Source organism: Chelonoidis abingdonii, chromosome 6 (assembly GCF_003597395.2).
Source record: "Chelonoidis abingdonii isolate Lonesome George chromosome 6, CheloAbing_2.0, whole genome shotgun sequence".
Taxonomy (NCBI): domain Eukaryota; kingdom Metazoa; phylum Chordata; order Testudines; family Testudinidae; genus Chelonoidis; species Chelonoidis abingdonii.
Genome location: NC_133774.1, coordinates 77,154,815 through 77,176,144, shown reverse-complemented (window position 1 = coordinate 77,176,144; position 21,330 = coordinate 77,154,815). Strand labels below are relative to the sequence as shown.

The 21,330-nt window shown below is 41.8% G+C and overlaps 1 protein-coding gene across 2 annotated transcripts in view; it reads right to left on the bottom strand.

Annotated features, from left to right (window-relative positions):
- HSD17B4 (hydroxysteroid 17-beta dehydrogenase 4) overlaps positions 1 to 21,330 on the bottom strand; it is a 106,837-nt gene that overhangs the window by 22,864 nt on the left and 62,643 nt on the right. For both annotated transcript variants that reach the window (XM_032799676.2, XM_075067170.1), the window contains 2 exons: positions 8,417 to 8,486; positions 1,053 to 1,159 (listed from right to left, as the gene is read on the bottom strand). In XM_032799676.2, the coding sequence (XP_032655567.1) occupies positions 1,053 to 1,159; positions 8,417 to 8,486 (177 nt within the window). The remainder of the gene's footprint in view (positions 1 to 1,052; positions 1,160 to 8,416; positions 8,487 to 21,330) is intronic.

Here is a 21,330-nt window from a genome sequence, read left to right as displayed (position 1 = left end):
TAAAGTTCAAAGTGGGGGAAAAAACCTTGACAGGTACCTTCTTTGTGTTTTGTCAAATCTGCAGTGAAAGTGTTTTTAAAACCAACAACATGCTGGGTCATCATCTGAGACTGCTATAATATGAAATATATGGCAGAATGTGGGTAAAACACAAAGCAGGAGACATACAATTCTCCTCCAATGAGTTCAGTCACAAGTTTAATTAACACTTTTTTTTAAAACGAGTGTCATCAGCATGGAAACATGTTTTCTGGAATGGTGGCCAAAGCATGAAGGGACATATGAATGCTTAGCATACCTGGCACGTAAATACCTCGCAATGCTGGCTACAAAAGTACCATGTGAATGTCTGTTCTCACTTTCAGGTGATATTGTAAATAAGAAGCAGACAGCATTATCTCCCATAAATGTACAAACTAGTTTCTCTTAGTGATTGGCTGAACAAGACACAGGACTGAGTCAACTTATAAGCTCTAAAGTTTTACATTGTTTTGTTTGAGTGCAGTTATGTAAAAAAACAAATCTACATTTTTAAGTTGTGCTTTCACAATAAAGAGATTGCACTATGGTACTTGTATGAGGTGAACTGAAAAACACTATTTCTTTTATCATTTTTACAGTGCAAATATTGTAAAAATAATATAAAATGAGCACTTGTATTCTGTGTTGTAACTGAAAACAATATATTTGAAAAACGAGAAAAATATCCAAAATATTTAATACATTTCAATTGGTATTCTATTATTTAACAGTGCGATTAAATCTGCCATTAATTTTTAATCACAATTAATTTTTTTGAATTAATTGCGTGAGTTAACTGCAATTAATTGACAGCCCTACTAGTAATATTTATAGAAACTAGCTACAGCCATGAAAATACATAGAGTATTAAGTAAAAGCAAAATTAGTGCTGTCATTGTGGGAGGCTGATTTAAAGTAAGTTTGCATGGACAAACCTAAAGTCTGTTTCCACCTTAGGAAATGTAATTAACAGGAACTACCCCTTAATAGCTGAATAATCAAGGAAGAGAAATTAACTGCCAAAAACAGACCTTAATTGCCTTGAATCTGGTCACATCATTATTTGCAAAGTGCTTCAAAACATGCCTGGCAGCAAAACCAAACGAACACAATCCATGCAGTATGGGTTTCTGAAATCCTGTTTAAAAACAAACAAACAAAAACAATTTTTTGTTTTAAAGTACATGTTTTGCTCTCCTTTTTCAAGGGCCTATATTGTTATACAGAAATGTGGGGCTGGAAGGGGCTTCAAAGGGTCATCAAGTCCAGGCCTCTGTGCTGAGGCAGGACCAAGTAAACCTAGACCATCCCTGCCAGGTGTTTGTCCAACCTGTTTTTAAGAACCTCCAATGATGGGGATATCACAGCCTCACTTGGAAGCCTTTTCCAGAGCTTAACTACCCTTAGAGCTAGAAAGGTTTTCCTAATACCTAACCTAAATCTGCCTGCTGCAGATTAAAACTATTAATTCTTGTCATACTTTAGTGGACATGGAGAACAATTGATCATAGTCCTCATTATAACAGCCCTTCCCATATTGGAAGACTGCTTATGTCTTCTTTTCTCAAGACTAAACGCACCCAGTTTTTAAAAACTTTCCTCATAGCTCAGATTTTCTAAACCTGTCACCATTTTTATTACTCTCCTCTGGACTCTCTCCAATTTGTCCATATCCTTCCTAAAGTGTGGCACCCAGAACTGGACACAGTACTCCAGCTGAGACCTCACCAGAGCCATGAAGAGTATGACAATTATTTCCGCAGTCTAACATTCAATGCTCCTGTTAATACATCCCAGAATGGTATTAGCCTTTTTCGCAACTGCATCACACTGTTGACTCATATTCAATTTGTAATCCACTATAGCTCCCAGATGCTTTTCAGCAGTACTACCACCTAGCCACTTATTCCCCATTTTGCAGTTTCGCATTTGCATAGTTATTCTTCCCAAGTGAAATATTTTGCATTTGTCTTTACTCAATTTCAACATGTTAATTTCAGATTCTCCAATTTGTCACGGCTGTTTTGAATTCTAATCCTGTCCCCCAAAGTGCTTGCGACCCCTCCCAGCTTTAGGTCATTAACAGGTTTTATAAGCAAACTGTGTATTCCATTATCCAAGTCATTAATGAAAATATTGAATAGTACCAGACCCAGGACTGAGCCCTGTGGAACACTCATTGATACACCCTCTAAGTTCAATGTGAACCATTGATAACTACTCTCTGAGTAAGATCTCTCTAGCAGTTGTGCACCCACCTTAAAGTAATTTCATCTAGACCGCATTTCCCTAGTTTGCTTATGAGAATGTCCTGTGGGACTGTGTCAAAAGCCTTACTAAAAATCAAGATTTATCAAATCTACTGCTTCCCCACTCTCCACTAGGCAAGTAACTTTGTCAAAGTAGTAAATTAAGTTGGTCTGCCATGATTTGTTCTTGACAAATCCATGCTGGCTTTTCATTATAATCCTGTTATCCCCTAGGTGCCTACCAATTGATAGTATCAGAGGGGTAGCCGTGTTAGTCTGGATCTGTAAAAGCAGCAGAGAGTCCTGTGGCACTTTATAGACTAACAGACGTTTTGGAGCATGAACTTTCATGGGTGAATACCCTCTTCGTCAGATGCATGCATCTGACGAAGTGGGTATTCACCCATGAAAGCTCATGCTCCAAAACGTCTGTTAGTCTATAAGGTGCCACAGGACTCTCTGCTGCTTTTACCAATTGATAGTTTAATAATTTGTTCCAGTATTTTTCCAGGTAGTGAAGTTAGGCTGACTGCTTTGTTCCCCTTTTCATAGATATGTTATACATTTGCCCTTCTCCAGTCCTCTGGGTCCTCACGCATCTTCCATGAGTTCTTGAAGTTAATTGCTAGATTGCATCAGCTATTTCCCTATGTATCCCAGGATGAATTTCATGGGGCCTTGGCAACTTGAATACAACTTTATCTCAACAGGTTAAATAATATTTATATATTTCCCTATTTTGGTTTGCATTCCTTCCACTTGTTGTTAATATTAGTTCACATTAAATGAGACACAAAGAGAGAACTGGGGAGTATCCCATTGAAATTGCCTTTGTTATCATTTATTATTTATATTATAGTAACACAAATTCCAATCAGAACTGCGACCTATTATGGTATATGCAATGCAAGACACAGAAGTAGACACGATTCCTGTCCTGAAGAGCTGATAATCTATGGAAACACGGAGACATTCAAATAGAGAATATTTTTCTTAACGAATATATAGCTTCTATAATTATATACATATATTTAAATATGAATGGAGACTACAGGTAGGGCTAGTTATGCTACCTATTGAGGTTGCCTGGCACATCCCATTATAAGTTGCTGTTTTCAGGTGTTTACAGCTTTACCAACTTTAATTTGGGCTGAAATTCTCTATGTTGGATGTTCACCTCAAAATTAATTTTAAGGAAAATTTCAGCCAAAACAGTTCAGCCATTTCTGAGAACAAGGCTAGGGACAAATACGATTTTTATCTACATTACAAAAATACTGGCAAACTTCTTTGGAAGAGCACGAGTGGCTCTACGCACTAGGGTTGCCAACTTTCTAATTGCACAAAACCGAACACCCTAGCCCCACCCCTGCCCCTTCCCTGAGGCCACGCCCCCCGCTCACTACATTCCCCCTCCCTCAGTGGCTTGCTCTACCCAACCCTCACTCACTTTCACTGGGCTGAGGCAGGGGCTTGGGATGCAGGAGGGGGTATGGGTTCTGGGCTGGGGATGGGATGAGGGGTTTGGGGTGTAGGAAGGTGCTCCAGGCTGGGGGTGGGGTGGGTCTGAGGGATTTATCGTGTGGAAGAGGGCTGTGGGTTGAGACAGGGAGTTGGGGTATGGGAGGGGGTGAGGGCTCTGGGCCAGGGGTGCAGGCTCTGTGGTGGGGCTGGGGATGAGGGGTTTGGGGCACAGAAGGGGGCTCCAGGCTGGGGCCAAGGGATTCGGAACGCAGGAGGGTTGAGGCAGGGAATTGGGATGCAGGAGGGGGTGAGGGCTCTGGGCTGGGGATGCAGGCTCTGGGGTGGGGCCAGGGATGTGGGGTTCTGGTTTGGGAGGGGGCTCTGGGCTGGGGCAGGAGGTTGGGGTGCAGGAGGAATGAGGGCTCTGGACTGAGACTGGGGATGAGGGGATTAGAGTGCAAAAGGGGGCTCCAGGTTTTGGGGGACTCAGGGCTGAGGCAGTGGGTTGGAGTGCAGGGGGAGTGAGGGCTCTGGACTGGGGCCAGGGATATGGGGTTCAGGGTGCAAGAGGGGGCTCTGGGCTGGGGCAGGGGTGACTGTGAAGGCTCTGGGCTGGAGGGTGGGCTCAGGGATGAGGGCTGGGGCTCAAGCTTGGGGCACGGCCTTACCTCATGCAGCTCTCACAGTCAGTGGCGCAGCAGGGAGGCAACTAAGGCAGCCTGTTTGCCTGTCCTGATACCGTGCTGCACGCGCACTGGATGTGGACAGCAGGTCCACCGCTGGTGGGGGTGGAGAGAGAGAGAGAGGCGCTCTGTGTGTGCTGCTCCTGCAACAGGCACCGCTCCGCCCAGCTCCCATTGGCCTAGGAGCTGGACCTGCTGGCTGCTTCCAGGCCGCGGCGCAGTGCCCCAAGACAGGTAGGGACTAGCCTGCCTTAGTGCCACACCACTGCCGTCCAGACTTTTAATGGTCCAGTCGGCGATGCTGACTGGAGACATCAGGGTCCCTTTTCGACCTGGTAGTCCAGTCAAAAACTGGACACTTAGTCACCCGACTAGGCGCAAGAACAAGGATCTGAAAATTGGAAGAGGATAGTCTTTGTGTCACAATGTGACTTTTGCCATTTCTCTGAAAATCCACCCAAATGTGGCCAAGTTATAAGTCTTTGAAAAAATGGCAGTTCGTGCATACTTGGTACTGACTAGCTAGAGTGTAACAGCTAAAAATCTCTGAAGACTGTGTCCCCGCTGAGCATGCTCAAGACACTCACAACAACAGGACTGTGCATGCATGAAGACCACAACTGAGGACGCTCCCTTCTAGGTCAGGGGCTCAGGAGCAAAGCTGGACTTTCCCTGTAATGGCTGCTCCAGGCCATGCGAGGAGAGGCATGCACCAGGTACTGAACTTAAGAGAAGGGAGCTTGTCTCTCCTGCCTCTCAGTGTACTCCTGCTGGCATCCAGGGAGCGTAGAGGAGGAAGCCATCTGATTCATATGAAAAAAAAAGTAAACTGTAACAAGGAGTCTGGTGAGACTAAGACTGAAGGTTTTATGGGAGAAGAGAGTGGGGCTGGTTGGACAAGGACACCAGGGCTGGGAGTTGGGAGGGCAGAGAAATGGAGACATTTGACAAGGAGCTGGGGTGCAAGTGAGGAAGTGGGACTGGCTGGGCAAAGACACTGAGATGTAGAGAGCCAGGGAAAGAGTGGGGGGAAACTGAGATTGGACGAGGAGCATGGAGAAGGAGACTAGGACTGTGGGCCAGTGGTCAGGAGGGAGGAGAGAAAGATCAGAAGAGGAGTTTGGGATGGAGACTAGGACTGGCAGGGCAAGGAGACTGGGAATGAGATGAGAAGCCTAAAGAACGGACACTGGAAATAGGCAAGAAGAATGGAACTGAGACAAGAAGCCCAGGCAACCTTTATTCTGGCATTCTTGATTTTATTGCTTGACTTTACAACCTTAATAATGTTCTTTTAATGTAATTTTGTGTGTTTGATATACACCATACAAGTACCCACCCCTCACCTTAGTTACTCTACATTGGCACATATGTAGACATCACAGCAGAAATGAGTACAATACCAATATGAAGAGAACAATCAAGTCGGCGTATGTGCATCCTTTACACCAAACATAAAAAGCACTATCTTCCAGCTCTTACTGCCTACCCAAAATTGGCCTGAATGAAATGCAATTGGTTAAAGCTGAATCCAAGCAAGACAAAAGTGATACTGGTAGGATGAGAGATGCACTTCAAAGAACCTGCCTCCTTCAAAACATCAAGTGCCTCAGACTGTTGTCAGTTTGAAGCCTTGGGGTCTCTTTTGGATTTCTCAGTGCTAGCAGCTACACAAATAGCCATGTAGCAAAGAGATGCCAGTTTCATCTACCTGGTCAGAAGAAGCCACCTAGCCTATCAGACACTGATTTTGACCTTTAGGCTTGATCATCACAATTCATACATGCAAGCACACTGGGAATGGGAGCCAGTGAGGCAAACAGAGGGAGGAGGAATAAAGTTCCATGTGCTGAAAACATTCCAGCAGGTACAAAATGCAGAAGCCTCTTTGCTTAGGAATATAGGTTAGTGTGAACATCACCTTGATGCTTCTCTCTCTCTAAACTGACTCCCCACTCAAGTGTCCAAATCGAGGTCTTGGTCCTGCAATTCATAATCATAACCTCCCATGCCAGCAATGCTGTACTGGAACAGTGAATCAGTCATTCAATATGAGGCAGCTCATGGGTGTAGGAGACAGAACTTTCACAAGAGCGGCACTTGAACTGTGGAACTAAATTATGCAAGAGAGAAACCACTTTCAGTGCTAAACGCAAAACCCATTTCTTCAGTTTTACTTCCCTTCATTGCTTTCTTCACAAAAACGCCAATACTAACAAGCACTCAATAATCTACAGACCAATCAAGCTACTTCTCCTACAGACTAGGATAAAAGTGAGGAACGATGAGAGAGAGCAGTATTATTTCTATTTTTGAATACCTGGGAGGTGCCCAGATGGCACAGCTATGGGGACCACACAAGTGCATAGATATTATATAAAAATACCCCTTCTGTGACAATATTTGAGAGTTTCAAATTCATTATCCTCAAATACCTAAGCACATAAGCTTAACATTTGCTTTCTGTATGCATTTGTGAAAGAAAAACTTGATCATTTAAAGTGCTCATGGAAATCTAAAACAAAAAGGATGTGAGCTTGTCCAAAGCAAATTCACAGTAAAATTTTCACTTATTGAAAATCTTTTCAGGTATTTGTTCAATATGTTTCTATTTAATTTACACACATGGGTAAGGAACTGAGCAAATCTTTGTCTCAAATGCAATGTGGCTGTTCTTTAGGTTCTGTCAAATGAACAGATATTCTCAGCTACCATGTTCATTTGGCTTTTCAAAAGACTACTTGCACTATGCACAAGTCTGGGTTTGTGGCAACAGAGTAGAGCAATCTGTGATTTCTTTTCTTTTGTAAGGATGTTTTCTTAATATTGGGTCTCAACATGTAAACACAGGCTCTTACTCACAGAGAAAATAGTCTCTCCCCAAGGCCATTCTGAGTGGAACTGTCGGATTCTATTTAAATATCCAACCTGCATCATCAGCAGCAGCTGAGCAACACAAATCCCACAATTAAGTGGATCAGTAGAATCTCCTCAAGGACTGTAGTGAAATTTAACAACAAATAATAAATAACGAATAACGGTAAACTACCAACAATCAGTGCTGTAGAAAACACAATAATAAAAGCCCCTGGCCCCTGAGACGCTTATTGTCTAAAAGAGAAACACGGCTATAGGAAGATGCACTGAGAGATTAAGAGTTAACTTAAGTGTTTCCTTTTTTCGTTGTTGAGGTAGAGAGAATACTAGTGGGTTTTGAAAGCAGCGAGTCTTTAGGAGGGATCTGAATGAGGAGAGGATGGTAATCTGGTGTATTAACACGGGGAGGGAATTACAGGACTCTCATGCTAATATGTCTCAATATCCTTGCAATTATTATTTTAGAGAGAGACAGAAGGTAAGGGGGTCAGGAGCTTGTACACATTACCACTTATCTCTTTGAGCAAAGGCACTTCTGTACTATCAGTAAGGTATCTGTAAAAACTCACAGCTCTTAGGTAATTAGATTACATTCCACCCCAGGCAATATCATCATTGACAAATAACTCCTGGTGTTACTTAGTTTGGCGTGTGAAATTATCAAGATGACCAACTCTATGGGCTAATGGCAGTTCTCTGAACAGTTTTGTAGAAGTGCCTTCAAAAGGGTATTACATCAACTTTTTGAACTAAGACAGTAAACTGCAGATTATAGACTTTAAGGTAAGAGAAAACTAGGGAGAGTGGCAGAATGGGATGCAAGGGAACTCCAACAGAAAGATGGAAGACCAGCTTTCCTTTAGGGAGGAAAAAGATTGTACACAAACTAACCAAAAAAAAGTGTAATGTTGCACATTATTTTGACTGACAAAGGGAACATTTAATGTTAAGTTTTAAGAAGAAACATTAAAAGGTCATGGGGTATGTTTGTTTGTTTGTTTTTTACAAAATCCCTCAAATGTGTTGACTAAATGACAACTTAAAAGTATTATTTTTACCTAATACTAAATCTTTCCCAACCCTAGCATTATTTAAAAAAAGGTAGTGTTCCTTGAAGCTCACCTCCAAGAGCAGCAAAACCAGGATCAATGTGTAAAGGATTCCAGTCTCCACTGAGCCGATACAAGGCAGCCTGTGGAAACAGAAAAACAAAAATGGAAAATTAGTCTGGGTTGGTAAAGAAATCTAGCACAAGCCACATGCAACCTGTGATTGTGGGAGGAATTCATCACGATCTACTTAGCTGGTGTTCTGATACTGCAATCTATAACAAGGACAAATATAAATTACATATTATTTTCAACACTTGCCACAGCACAGAAACAATTGCCAAAGATGCAGGGAAGAGTGCCAAGAACTGCATCTGGACTTGGTATGTCAATGAACAGCATTAGCTAAGAAAGTACACAACTCTTCCTTGAGATTAAATATACAGGGAAGCATTCTGCCTCGAGATAGCCATCTCACCTCTGTATGCAGATGCCACCTGACAAAGTGGGTATTTATCCACAAAAGTTTATGCTCCAATATGTCTGTTAGTCTATAGGGTGCCACACAACATAGACAAGTAAATGGGACAGTTGTGAAATGTCTGTGGATTCAGCTAATTGTATAGCAAAATCATTGACATGCAGCCGATCAATCCACTGTGAAACGATGTCTTCTGACGCAGAAGTGATCCGTCATTTGACATTGGTATTTCTGTCAGTACCTTGGCCGCCTTCTCCTCAAACACTTCCTCTGTTATTTCAACAACACATGGCATTATCAAAGTCCCAGAAATCGTATGGGATTTTTTTGTTTGAGCAATTTTATGCGCCACTATGTAGGATGACCTTAGAAGCTTTTATTCCAAAGTCTGTCTGAATTTCATTACTCCATTAGTATCAAGCAGTTCCTTGGCCTTTCGCTCAAAAAATGAACGATGCTTATACTTATGCATGACATGCTTTGTAATTAAGTGTCTCTGTAATTTGGAGGGTTTCAAACATTCATTGATCAGTACTTGTGCACAAATTACACACTGTGGTTGAGGTATATCTCCACTTCCAGAACAAAAAAAACTGAAATTCAAATAGTTGTCTTCATATTTCCTAAATTTTGCAAGGTTAATAACAGCTTTATGTTTCTTACTCTCATCACCTCCTTGGTGTTCTTCACCCCTTACGGTGGTTGAACTTGTTGCAGGAAGTTCGGTATCATCACTCTGTGGGTTATGTTGTTTTGAAGCTGATGGTCGAATTCAAAATTTATCCATATCTGATATTCATTGTTTATGCTTCAACAATTTCCCCTGTGCTGTGTAACTTATCCTACTCCCACTGAAACAGTTCCTTTACACCTTGTGAAAAAAGGAAAAGGGTGGGTGGGTAGCTCCCTTTTATGGAGACCCAAACAGTTAGCTATAAAATCCCTCTTTGTAGCTGTTCTCTACTTGGCTTTATCTGTAAGGGGTTAAAAGTCTCACTGCTTGCACAGGTAAAAGGAAGGGAGTGGGCACCTGACCAATGGGAGGGCTAGAACTTTTTAAAACTGAGAACAAACTTGCTCTTTGTCTGTCTGTGGCTGTTCTTCTTGGGAGAAGGGGACGGGGCAGCAGTTATGATGTAAGAAGCTTGGGCCAGGTATGAAAACCCATCAGTATCATACCTACAAACTACTCATTTGATACCCCAAATATGTATGTAGATCAGGAAATGTCTAGGAAGATGTGATTAGGTTTCTCTCTTATTTCTTTATGGCTTGTGGCTTCCTCTGTGCTAATGCCAGGTGCTTTTTGTTTTGCTTGTAACCTTTAAGCTGGACTTCAAGAAAGGTATTCTTGATACTTAATTCTTGTATGTTCTTTTTTAATCTAGCAAATGCTCAAGTTCCCAGATGTATTTTCTTTTTTTATTAATAAAATTTACCTTTTTTAAGAACAGAATTGGATTTCTGTGTCTTAAGAGGTTTGTGCTCATGTTGTTTAATTAGCTGGTAACAACAGCTGATTTCTTTCTTTCCTTTTTTTTTCTCTTTTAGGTGTGTGTGTGTGTGTGTGTGTGTGTGAGCGCGAGCGAGCGCACGCGCTTGAGGGTACCCCAGAAAGGAATTCCCAAGTTAGCCTTTCTAGGTTTTCAAAGAGGTTCTGCACTTGGGTGGTGACAGCACCTACCCATTCAAGGTCAGAGAGAAGCTATAACCTTGGGAGTTTAATATAAGCCTGTAGTGGCCAGTATTAATTTTCAGAATCCTTGTGGGCCCCCAATTCCTACACTTGAAGTGCCAGAGTGGGGAAATCAGCCTTGACACATCCAGTAAATGGAGCTACATAACCTGCAAGGGTGGCATCAGACTCAGAAACCAAGGAGTAAGCCCTCGCATGTAAGGTCTCTGAAAGCAGAGCCAGTGCTGGGCCAGAAGACATTGAGGCTGACCTACAGGCTGGGTGGCCCCCGCCTCAGGTGCTGACCCAGAAGCCTGAGCCCCACCTCCTGGGGATGAAGCTGGGGTAAGGGCTTGAGCTACAGCCCCACTGGGGGGCTGGGCTCAGAGCTTCAGCCCCTGGCTCCCGCATGGTGGCTCTCTGTTTCAGCCTTGTAGGGGAACCAGGGCTTGGGGGCTCCAGGATTCAGTCTTGCAGCTCCCAGGTTTAGCCCCATGGGGGCAACCGGGTTCATGGCTCCAGGCTTCAGCCCCATAGCGGGTTCTTGCACCAAGATCCCATCCGGGACTGGGGACGCAGCAGTATGAGGCTTCTCACCTCCAGTGGGGAGACCCACACCTGGAGTCCAATCAGTTGCCATGCTTCCAGCAGGAAGCCGGAACCCTGTGGGACAGTGGCAGCCCCGCTTGCAGTGAAGACCCAGCAGCAATGACAGCCAGCAGCCGATGTAAGGAACACAATGTCTACATAGACACTGTGTGGCCCTAACTACATCAACATAAGCCTTACACCTCTCATTGAAGGGGATTTATTATGTCAGCATAGCAAGGGAGTTACACTGATAGGACGGGCATTTCAATGAGTACACTTGCCAATTACAGAACCAGTTTCTCCTCCCTTGCTTTTCACACCTCAACTGCTAGAACAGGGCCTCATCCTCCCTGATTGAACTAACCTCCTTATCTCTAGCTTGCTTGCTAGCATATATATACCTGCCCTTGGAAATTTCCACTACATTCATCTGACGAAGTGGGTATTCACCTACGAAAGCTCATGCTCCAAAACGTCTGTTAGTCTATAAGGTGCCACAGGATTCTCTGCTATTTTGTCTATGACAGCTGACTTTTGTCTACAAAACTGTGTAGTGTAGACAAGGCCTAATAGTCTACGGTACAAACACCCAACTGTCAAGTCTTAACTACTGGACTAAGATCTACAAATGAGAGCTCTGCAAACGGGAAGGCAGGACTAACTTGCTGCAGGGACGGGAGAGGAGAATTTTGACCACATTATCCATAAGAAGCTGGTATATTTGGTTCTGTGAGTGAGTAAAGTCAAGCTGTGTGGGAAGTTGATGTCATCCCTTACTGCCAGGAAGTAGAGAGGAGCAATGTGAAAAGCAGATTAGCTAAAACAATGGGTGTCTTTGTTAGGAGTAATCTGTTGCCTTGATCCCATTGCGATCAAAGGTACGTCAGTCATTTTGAAAGCGAGCAGCATGTGGCCTCGGTCCCATTAACAGTAGGAGATTACAGACATTTTGAAAAAGAGCAGTGCTTCATGGAATTCTCTAAATTAGAAATTATTCTCCATTACACAAGAGGCTGAAGAATAGCAGCAAAAAATTATCCTTAATCCGAAAATGTTCACGTGTGGCCTGTGTAAAATAATTCAGTGAGTTATAACTAAATGGGAAGTTTCAGTATCTTCGCTATTCTGCTACTTTGCTGCTAAATTTCTTAAAGGACCTATTTTTAATTACTTTTAAATCAAACTAATTGACAGTTTTACTTGTAAATTGTTGAAAAACTCATATACTCCAAAAATAATTTTGGGGAGCATATATTTTATTTTTCACAAGGACATTAAATGCCTGCTTTAAGTGCAACACTTGACTCAAACCTAACTATGTAGCTGCAACCAGTATCTCTATGTGAAGTAGTGCTTGAGTTGAGGAGAAAAAGTGAAAGATTTTTTATAATCCACACTTAAAAAAAAAAAATGCAACTAAAGACAAAACATGACATGCTTACTTCTTATAAAAACTACCAAGTAGTGTTTAGAAATAATTAGGTACAGAACATTAAATGCAATCAATACATTTGATCAAAAATCAAAAGTATTGAAGCGTTTTACCTTTCTTCAACATTCACCTTAATAAAAATGTTCTCAGTTACAAAAGCATAAGACGTAACTGGATAAAACACAGTTCAGGTTTAATGCAGCCAAAGTTAAACTGTCAACAATTTCTTTTCACTGAAAGCAGTCTTTTGTATTATTTCATTATAGGAATAGTATTCCAAAACAAAGGCAGATTTAAAAAAAAACCCAAACTTTGTTATCTTCACTTTCTACGTCCCGACAATGACGACAGCATTTCCTGAAGTCTTCAGTGATAACATAAAAAAAGTGATCCATCCTTGGAGTTTGACAAGAGTCAATTGATTAGGGGTATTAGACTGAAGTCAGTCATAACATGGTTAGATTGTTCTCCAATTAATAATAAACTGTCAAGTCTCATTTCCTAACAATTTAGGAGTTCTGCCAGATCACAAAAGGAAAGGCGGTATTCAACCTGTCCGTGCCAATTTTTCAATCTTGCCTGCATACTACAATAAAGGTCACTGGTAAAGATAACAGAAAAGGAAGCCAGCTCTCCATTTATACATTCTCCCTTCTGTCTGGAAAGAAGAGTTCTGTGAGAAAGGGTGTAACTTTTTCTTTGCCTATAAGATACATATGCCAAAAATCACAGTTTCGCTAATGAAGAGCAGCAGTCAAACATCTTCATGCAGGAAAAAAAGCTGATTGCTAGAACAAGGCTCTGGATCTACATATTTCCAAGTGTTGTGTTCTGCCACAAGGGTACTACGGAGCTCTCTCTTACCCATGCCACCAAATGTTTCTAGTTCAACTAATAGATCTGATATAGGCTCTGATCTAGAGAAATCCTTAAGTACATGCTTAAGTGCCTAGCTGAATAGGGATGGGCTTAAGCATATCTATTTAAGTACTTTGCTGAAACAGGGCCTTAAGCATTCAAAGTTATGTTAATCACCTATTTTTGCAAGGTAGGTAATGGGAGGGAGGAATGGGTAGAAGATACAAACCAGTACAAATATACTGTACTTTGCAGATAATAAATCTTTCTATTCACCTTAGAGGAGCAGATATATGTGAAACAAGTACCTTATAACTGGTTTCCAATAGCCAGAATATTTTTGTGAAAATCCAGTGCACAAATTATTCAGTTCTTTGAGGAGATACTCACTATAGGAAATCTCAATCTATACTTAGCCTGATAACATTTACTTGTAAACCCTTTGGGACCAGCACCAAGTCTGTGAGCTGTGTGGTTTTAGATAACTTTTGTCACTTAAAAACACTAACACCACCACCACCACAAGCAACATACAAAAATTCTTCTCTACTAGAATCTCAGTTAAACAGAAAAGCTAGCCCAGGTTTATGAACCTTTACTAAAAGTGGCATAAATATTTGTACATACTTTAATACACACTGAATACATGAAGAGCTGGATGAGTGGAGATGAAAGAGGTCTGTATGTAAATAAAATGGCCAGCAGCACAATATATTCTTCCCCCATTCACCATCTTATAATACAGAACAAATGCTAATGTACTCCAAATTCACAATCATCTTTATGCCTCCAAACTCAGAAAATTATATTTCTAGCTGCCCAGCAGGGATAAATTCAGAAAATGTAAAAATCTCACATCTTGAAAGTGGCATCATAAAATTTAATAAATTTTCTAAGTAATTTGCTATTATTAGGTGCTCGCTTACTTCACAATTTCAGGGAATTAACAGTGCAACATTCTCTGACTGCTAAAGCCTCCAGACAAATTAAGAAAACATCACATCCTTGCAATGGCCTCACTCCTCTCTGCTCTGCCTGTACTGTCTTTTGTTTTTAAGCAAATCGTGTTGGCATTCCCTCAGAATTTGTGAGCCAACAGCTGCATTTCATTCTTTCCATCATGAAACAAATTATTCATGCTACAAACAACAAGAGTCACCTGCGGCTTCCAGGAGGCTCTCTTATGCTGTCCTCAGAAGTTAGTGTAAAGTTACATGTTTCCAGCGAATGTTGCACAAGGCAGAGAGTCAACATTCGTCTTTTAACCATTTTCCCCTCTCCAAGCACTCCGCTCTTTTCAGAACCTTCTCTTTTATATGGCTGTATCTTCACAACCTCCCAAATGGCGCTACCAACTGTTACATGCCAGCCTCTGAAAAATTCCTTCCATTTTTGTATGCCTTATTGATTTGTTTTATTTAAAATAAAGGAACGGCTATCAAAAGAATGAAGCGCCATGCAGAAATAATTACTACATATTCTAATTAAAGAAAAAACCTTTATTTTTGCTTTTTCTTTGGGGATCTAATCACTATTTCATAGAAAGAAATGAGGTCGGGGAGAGAACAAGAAAACTATTGGTCAGCCTCACAGAGTGCTGCAGAATATCACTTCAAGAGGGGGAGAAATAACAGGGTATGAAGTTCCCTGTGGTGAGGAAGCAAATACCCCCATTCCCCAAATCCACGGTGGCAGACAGACTCAGCCCTAGTGTCCCAGCTACCTTTCGCTGAGTCTCCCTGTGGCTGATCAAAGGGCACCCAGAGAAAGCAGGATTATTTCCTGAAGGACTATCTGCTACCTTATCAGGAGATAAGGCCAGTCCCTTTATCAGCGAAGCTGTACAGAGAGTTATTGGTGGGGATCCACGAATGGAAGAGCAGGAAGTAAGAGAGGCAATATTACAGACACACACACCATTCTGCACAGGCAACAGGAGATCTGTCTGGAGGGAAATACTCAGGCCCCAATCCCACCACTACATTTACAGGTCTTGTCAGTTTCATACCTTGACTAAGGCAGGTATAGGTACCAAAAGCAAGACAGTTACTCTTTAGGCTCCCAACAGGCTTTATCTTGAGCTGCTAATCTAAGCTAAAAGCTGAGGTGCCATGTCCTCACTTCACATTTTAACCAGAGTCAGTCAACAGTTAGCTCAACCAAAGTAAGAAGAAACCTTTTTTGTTTGTTTGTTAACAATATAAGATATACCCTCTCACCTCAAATTTGCAATTCAGAGTTCCCTGAGCCTCATCTGTTTACAGAAACAAGCATCGCAGCAACAGTAGCATTTTGAGTCAGAAATAATCAATGACACAGCTGTTAAAAATGGGATGAAGTTGGGGGGAAGAGAGACAAATGGAATAAGAGGCAGAGTTTGTTTGTTTTTTTTTTTAATGTACTAGATGTTGGCTTAATATATTATACTTTCTCAATATTTAGAATGCACTTATTTTTCACAGTATATAAAGCAAAAAATGTTTCATTTCCAAGTTCATGATCTGTAACAAAACTAGCATTGCATACACATTTTTATCTATCCTGCACTCCACTGTGTTCCTATTTAGATTTAGCCCCACCATACTAACCAGGTTTGAAAAATTAACCAGTCACCTACTAGCAAGAGGTACAACAGTACCAATGACAAAGGAATCAGAAGGGGAACGGGGCCTACAGTGAGGCCCAGAGGAAATGCCCTGTTGATAACTCTTCCCAGCATCACATGAGCCCACAGAGTTCCGAATATAAAATAATGAAACTGTCATACCAGTTAAGGCTGCTGGTCCATCTAGATTAGTATCTGTTGGTATCAGAGAAAGTCCCATTTCATACAATTCTAGAATAAGCCACTCAGAGGGCAAAATTCTTTATAACCTGTTTCTGTATTTGGTTGTGACTCCCTTACTGCAGTGGTTCTCAACCAGGGGCATGTGTACACAAGGGGTTATGCAGAGCCCTTCCAGTGGGTACGTCAACTCATCTAGGTATTTGCCTAGTTTTATAACAGGCTACATAAAAGCACTAACAAACTCAGTATAAACTAAAATTTCATACAGATGACTTGTTTATACATTACATTGTATAGTATATAGAGTAGAAAATACACTATTTATATTTCAATTGATTTATTTTATAATTATATGGTAAATATGAGACATTAAGCAATTTTTCAGTAGTAGTGTGCCATGACCATCTGTATTTTTATGTCTGATTTTGTAAGCAAGTAGTTTTTAACTGAGGTGTAACTTGGGGGTAACGCAAGACAAATCAGACCCCTGAAAGGGGTACAGTAGTCTGGAACGGTTGAGAGCCACGGCCCTACTGTGTCCATCCTTCAGTGGGATTAGTCCAGCACAGGATGGACAGGCTTTGAAGCCCACAGGTTTCAAGTCTACCATGATAAAGAGTCCTGTGCAGAGAGGTTTATACAGATGAGTCAAAACAGTAGAGTTTGGTCCAGATGGGTTGGATAATTCACAACTGTTGAATACAGCAGATGGCTCCAAGATGGTTCTGGAGACTTTGGAAGGTCTTGAAGAAGACAGTCAGAGCTAAGAACTAGCAGGTTCGATACTTGCCAGGTTCTGTCTCACCGTTATGAGTGGTAAGACCTCGCCCTGCCCTTGTTCAGAGCATGAGGTAGCACAGGGCACATGCACGGTCCTGAAACATACAGTAACGCCTCACTTAATGTTGTAATTATGTTCCTGAACAATGTGACTTTAAGTGAAATGATGTTAAGCTAATCCAATTTCCCCATAAGAATTAATATAAAGGGGGGAAGGAGTTAGGTTCCAGGGAAATTTTTTTCATCACACACACACTCTAAGTTTTAAACAAACAATTCAATACTGTAAACAGCAATGAAGATTGTGAAGCTTGGTTGAGGTGGTGAAGTTAGAGAGTGGAAGAGGGTGGGGTATTTCCCAGGAAATGCCTTACTGCTAAATGATTAACTAGCATTCGGTTGAGCCCTCAAGTGTTAACACGTTGTTAATGTAGCCTCACACTCTACAAGGCAGCACGAATGAAGGGAGGGGAGATAGCATGGCAGACAGAGACACACAGCCTGTGTGCAGGAGAGAGAGAGATGCGCATTGGTCCTTTAAGTATGCTGACCCCACTCTAAGTACACTGTCTTTAAAAAAATCAGGAAGTTGAGACAGCAGCTGCAGCCATCAAGCTCTCTCAATCCTGAGCCCTGTCTTGTCCCCTCCCCTGCTGTATATGGAGAAGGGGTAAGCAGGGGGCAGGAGTGGGGGGGATGCCCTGACATTAGGCCCCCTCTTCCCCCTTCCCCTGCACAACAAGCAGGAGGCTCCCGGGAGCAGCTCCAAGGCAGAGGGCAGGAGCAGCACATGGCAGTGGGGGGAGGGACAGCTGAACTGCCCAGCAATTGATAGCCTGCTGAGTGACTGCTGCACAGGGAACTTAGAGGAATGGGGAGCTGATAGTGGGGCTGCCAGTCCACCGTGGTTCCAAGCCCCCACCAACTAGCTCCAATGGGCTACTCTTCCTGCAAGCAGCAGATAAAGCAGGCAGCTACCAAACTACGTTATAAGGGAGCATTGCACAACTTTAAACTAGCATGTTCTCTAATTGATCAGCAACGGAACAACGAAACAACGTTAACCAGGACGACTTCAAGTGAGGAGTTACTGTACTGATATTAAAAAAAAGCCATCAGTTCTCACACACTGAGGACCTACAGTTGGGTCCATACTGACACATGCCAAAAAAAGAACCTGTTATCCTCTGTACGAGCCTGCCCCTAGAGCAGAGGTTCTCAAACTTCAGTGCACCACAATCCCCTTCTGACAACAAAAATTACTACATGATCCCAGGAAAGGGGATTGAAGCCTGAACCCACCCAAGTCCCACTGCCCAGCTGGTGGACCCCAGGCCCCAGACAGTTTAACGCCAGCCCAGGCGACTCCATTAAAAGAGAATGAAGACCCACTTTGGGGACTGAACCCCAGTTTGAGAACCGCTGCACTAGAAGGTAATATGACATATCCTGTGCCAGTGGGTTTCATAGTTACTAGCTAGACAGCAAACAAATGCTGAGTCTCAGGAACAAAAATTTCAAATCTAGATGCTGGACTTCAAAACCATTTTGCTCTATTCCCCCAGTATGTCCTCTCACCCTAGTCTGTGTCCCCCTGCTGCTATACCCATTTCCCACCCATTTCGGTCTCCCTAGCCTGTCACAACTAAAAATGCTCTGTTGCTGTGCCCCTCTGGCTCCCTAGCCTAATCTTGGCCTCGAACTCCATCCTTCCCCAGCCCCTCACTGTTATCGATTCAGGATGCTTGCTCCTCCTTCTCCATGCTGCCTGGATATGAGAAGGGGGACAGTCTCCCTGTCCACGGTCACTGTGGTCCCTAGCAGCAGAAATTGTATACAAAGTCCTGCTCAGCCCCAGGATGGAGTTTCTGGAGAATTTAGCTGCCAAATTAACAAGATTTGATTGAGCATGCACAAACTATGATTTTCAGAGAAATTAGCTGCCAAATTTGGGTCAAATTTCATAAGCAGAGCAACAGACATGTACCTCACCCCAGGGCCTCACCTCACCCTGTTAAATTACAAATTTCTGTTTAAAAGCACATAGAGGTGCTAAAGCACCTCAAGAAAACAGCTGTATGATTTTTTTTTTTAATATAGTCCAAACAAATGTATTTGTGCCAAATCTCATTCTGAGAAACAGCTTAACTGTTTTTGCTGAAGCTTTCCAAAATTAATTCAGTCTGAAGCAGACACTCATCTTGGAAAAATTTCAACACAAATGACTAAAGTTTGGTAAGAAAGTTTTGTAAGAAAGAATTCTAAGAAAGTGAAAACACGGTCTTATAATGGGAAGTGTCAGGCAACTTTTAGGCATGCTGAAGCATAAAAATTAGCATGAATATCTCAAAATCCCTGTGACATAAGTATTATCATTTTACAGATGGATAAAGTGAAGCACAGAAGAGGTTAAGGGCTTGTCCTCACTAGCTTCAGTGTAGAATATAATGCCCACCAGCGTGTTATGTGCTAGCTGGCCAATGTGGACCCTGCAGTAGGCACTAAAATTTCCATAGTGCAGGTTAATGTAGTACTATATGAAAAATGATTACAGTAATGTGCCGTAGGGAACTTTTTGCATGTACCAACAGGGTCCACATGACCCAGTGAGTGCACAATAGACTGGTGTGCACTAGAATTTACACCTCAGGCAGCAAGGACTAAGACACTCTGTAAACAAGCCTTCAGTGACTTGCCCAAGTTCTCACAGTGAGTTGGTGGTAGGGCTGAGACTAGAATCAAGGTCCGACACTCAGTCCTGTGCTTTAACCATAAGACCTTTCCATTGCATAGTTAATGGTGTGATATATGATCCTGCTAGCCTGCAAAGTTAGCGATACATTTTACATTCTGAAATTTAACTAAAATAGCTCACCCTACTCATACAGAGCCACTACCAAAATCCAGGAGAATTTCACGGATAGAGAGAGCACCCATAGAATATTTATAGTCAAAACCCACCATAGAGAACTACAGAGCTCACACCCAATGTATCTAATATTACTATTACAAATAGAAAAGAATTCTGCAGCTGATTGATATATCATCAGATATTTTATTGAAGAAATACAAGTGGTTATTTGACACCATATAGTACTTCTACCTCTGCTTCCAGTTGGGTAGGTTTCTCACTTAAGTGTGCACCATCAATGACAGTGGAGGAAAAGAGAACAAGTCACATGTAAAGGAGAGAGAAAATTACAGTTGCTGAAGATGTGTTCTTGAAAAATCTTTCCCATTTTTATTATCGACCAGCCTCACCTCCAGCATTGTAAATTCGGAACATTATATCCCTCACCAAAGTTAATTAAGAACTCGTTTCACTCCACCTGTTTCCTCAGGAGAAAAAGAATCATAGATCATATCTGAAGCAGACACACAACACACATGGTGGTGTTACAAACATCATCTTATTGCGTTAATTAGAATGCTATGAAGATCATCTGACCAAGTCCATTTTTCTGCATAATTTTCTACTCATTGCTACTTATTTTGTGTATCTCACCAATGAAAGATGTTTCTAAGAAGCTAAAAATATATGTTTTGGAGAAGGGTAAAAAGGAGCAAGTCTAATGAGATATGTATCACAGGTTGTGTATTTTAACTGCCTGATTAATCATTTAGTGGAATCTATTTCCATTCACTCATTTAAATTATCAGGTTGACAACTGACAGGACAAGAGTAGCTAGATAATACTGCAAGCTCTATAACTACATTAAGTGTCCCCTTTGGGGCTGAAATTGAATGATTCATCTCTTGTTAAACTACTAATAGTCAAACGCTTGCTGGACTTTTTTGATCTTCTGTCAAAAATTCTGTTTTATTCAAAGATTTACAGCAGTGAATGCAGTAAACCATTGCTCAGATTACAGATTGAGAGCAGGCCAGAAAACTGCTCCAGCGTGTCCATGTTTGTACATATTAATGCAATAGGACAGAAAGAAAAACACCGATACAAAAGTAATGAGTTCTTTGTGGAAGGATTCCCCTGTATAGGGTGTTGCAGAGTTCCATTCTGTTCAAAATGCACATAAAAAGACTGGGCTGGAGTGGTATTAGCACTCTAACAGCACTCAGTTCCAAGGCGCTCTTTCCCTGGTTCAGAGAGCAAAGTACCATTTTATCTGCATATAGATAAAATTTACAACCTTTCTCCCTCTTGGATATATGGACTTTGCCAAAGTTATTGTCGCTTTGTTGTCTCAATGTAGAACAACCCTTGAAGACTTCTCAATGCTCAATACAGAGTGTAGTTACCAATTCAGGACCTAATGCAACTCCCACTGAAGATACTCAGAGTCTACTGACTTCAATAAAAGTTCAAATGGGTCCTTGTGAGAGATGTCCATCTGTTCTGTAATAATTTATGAATACTGTATAT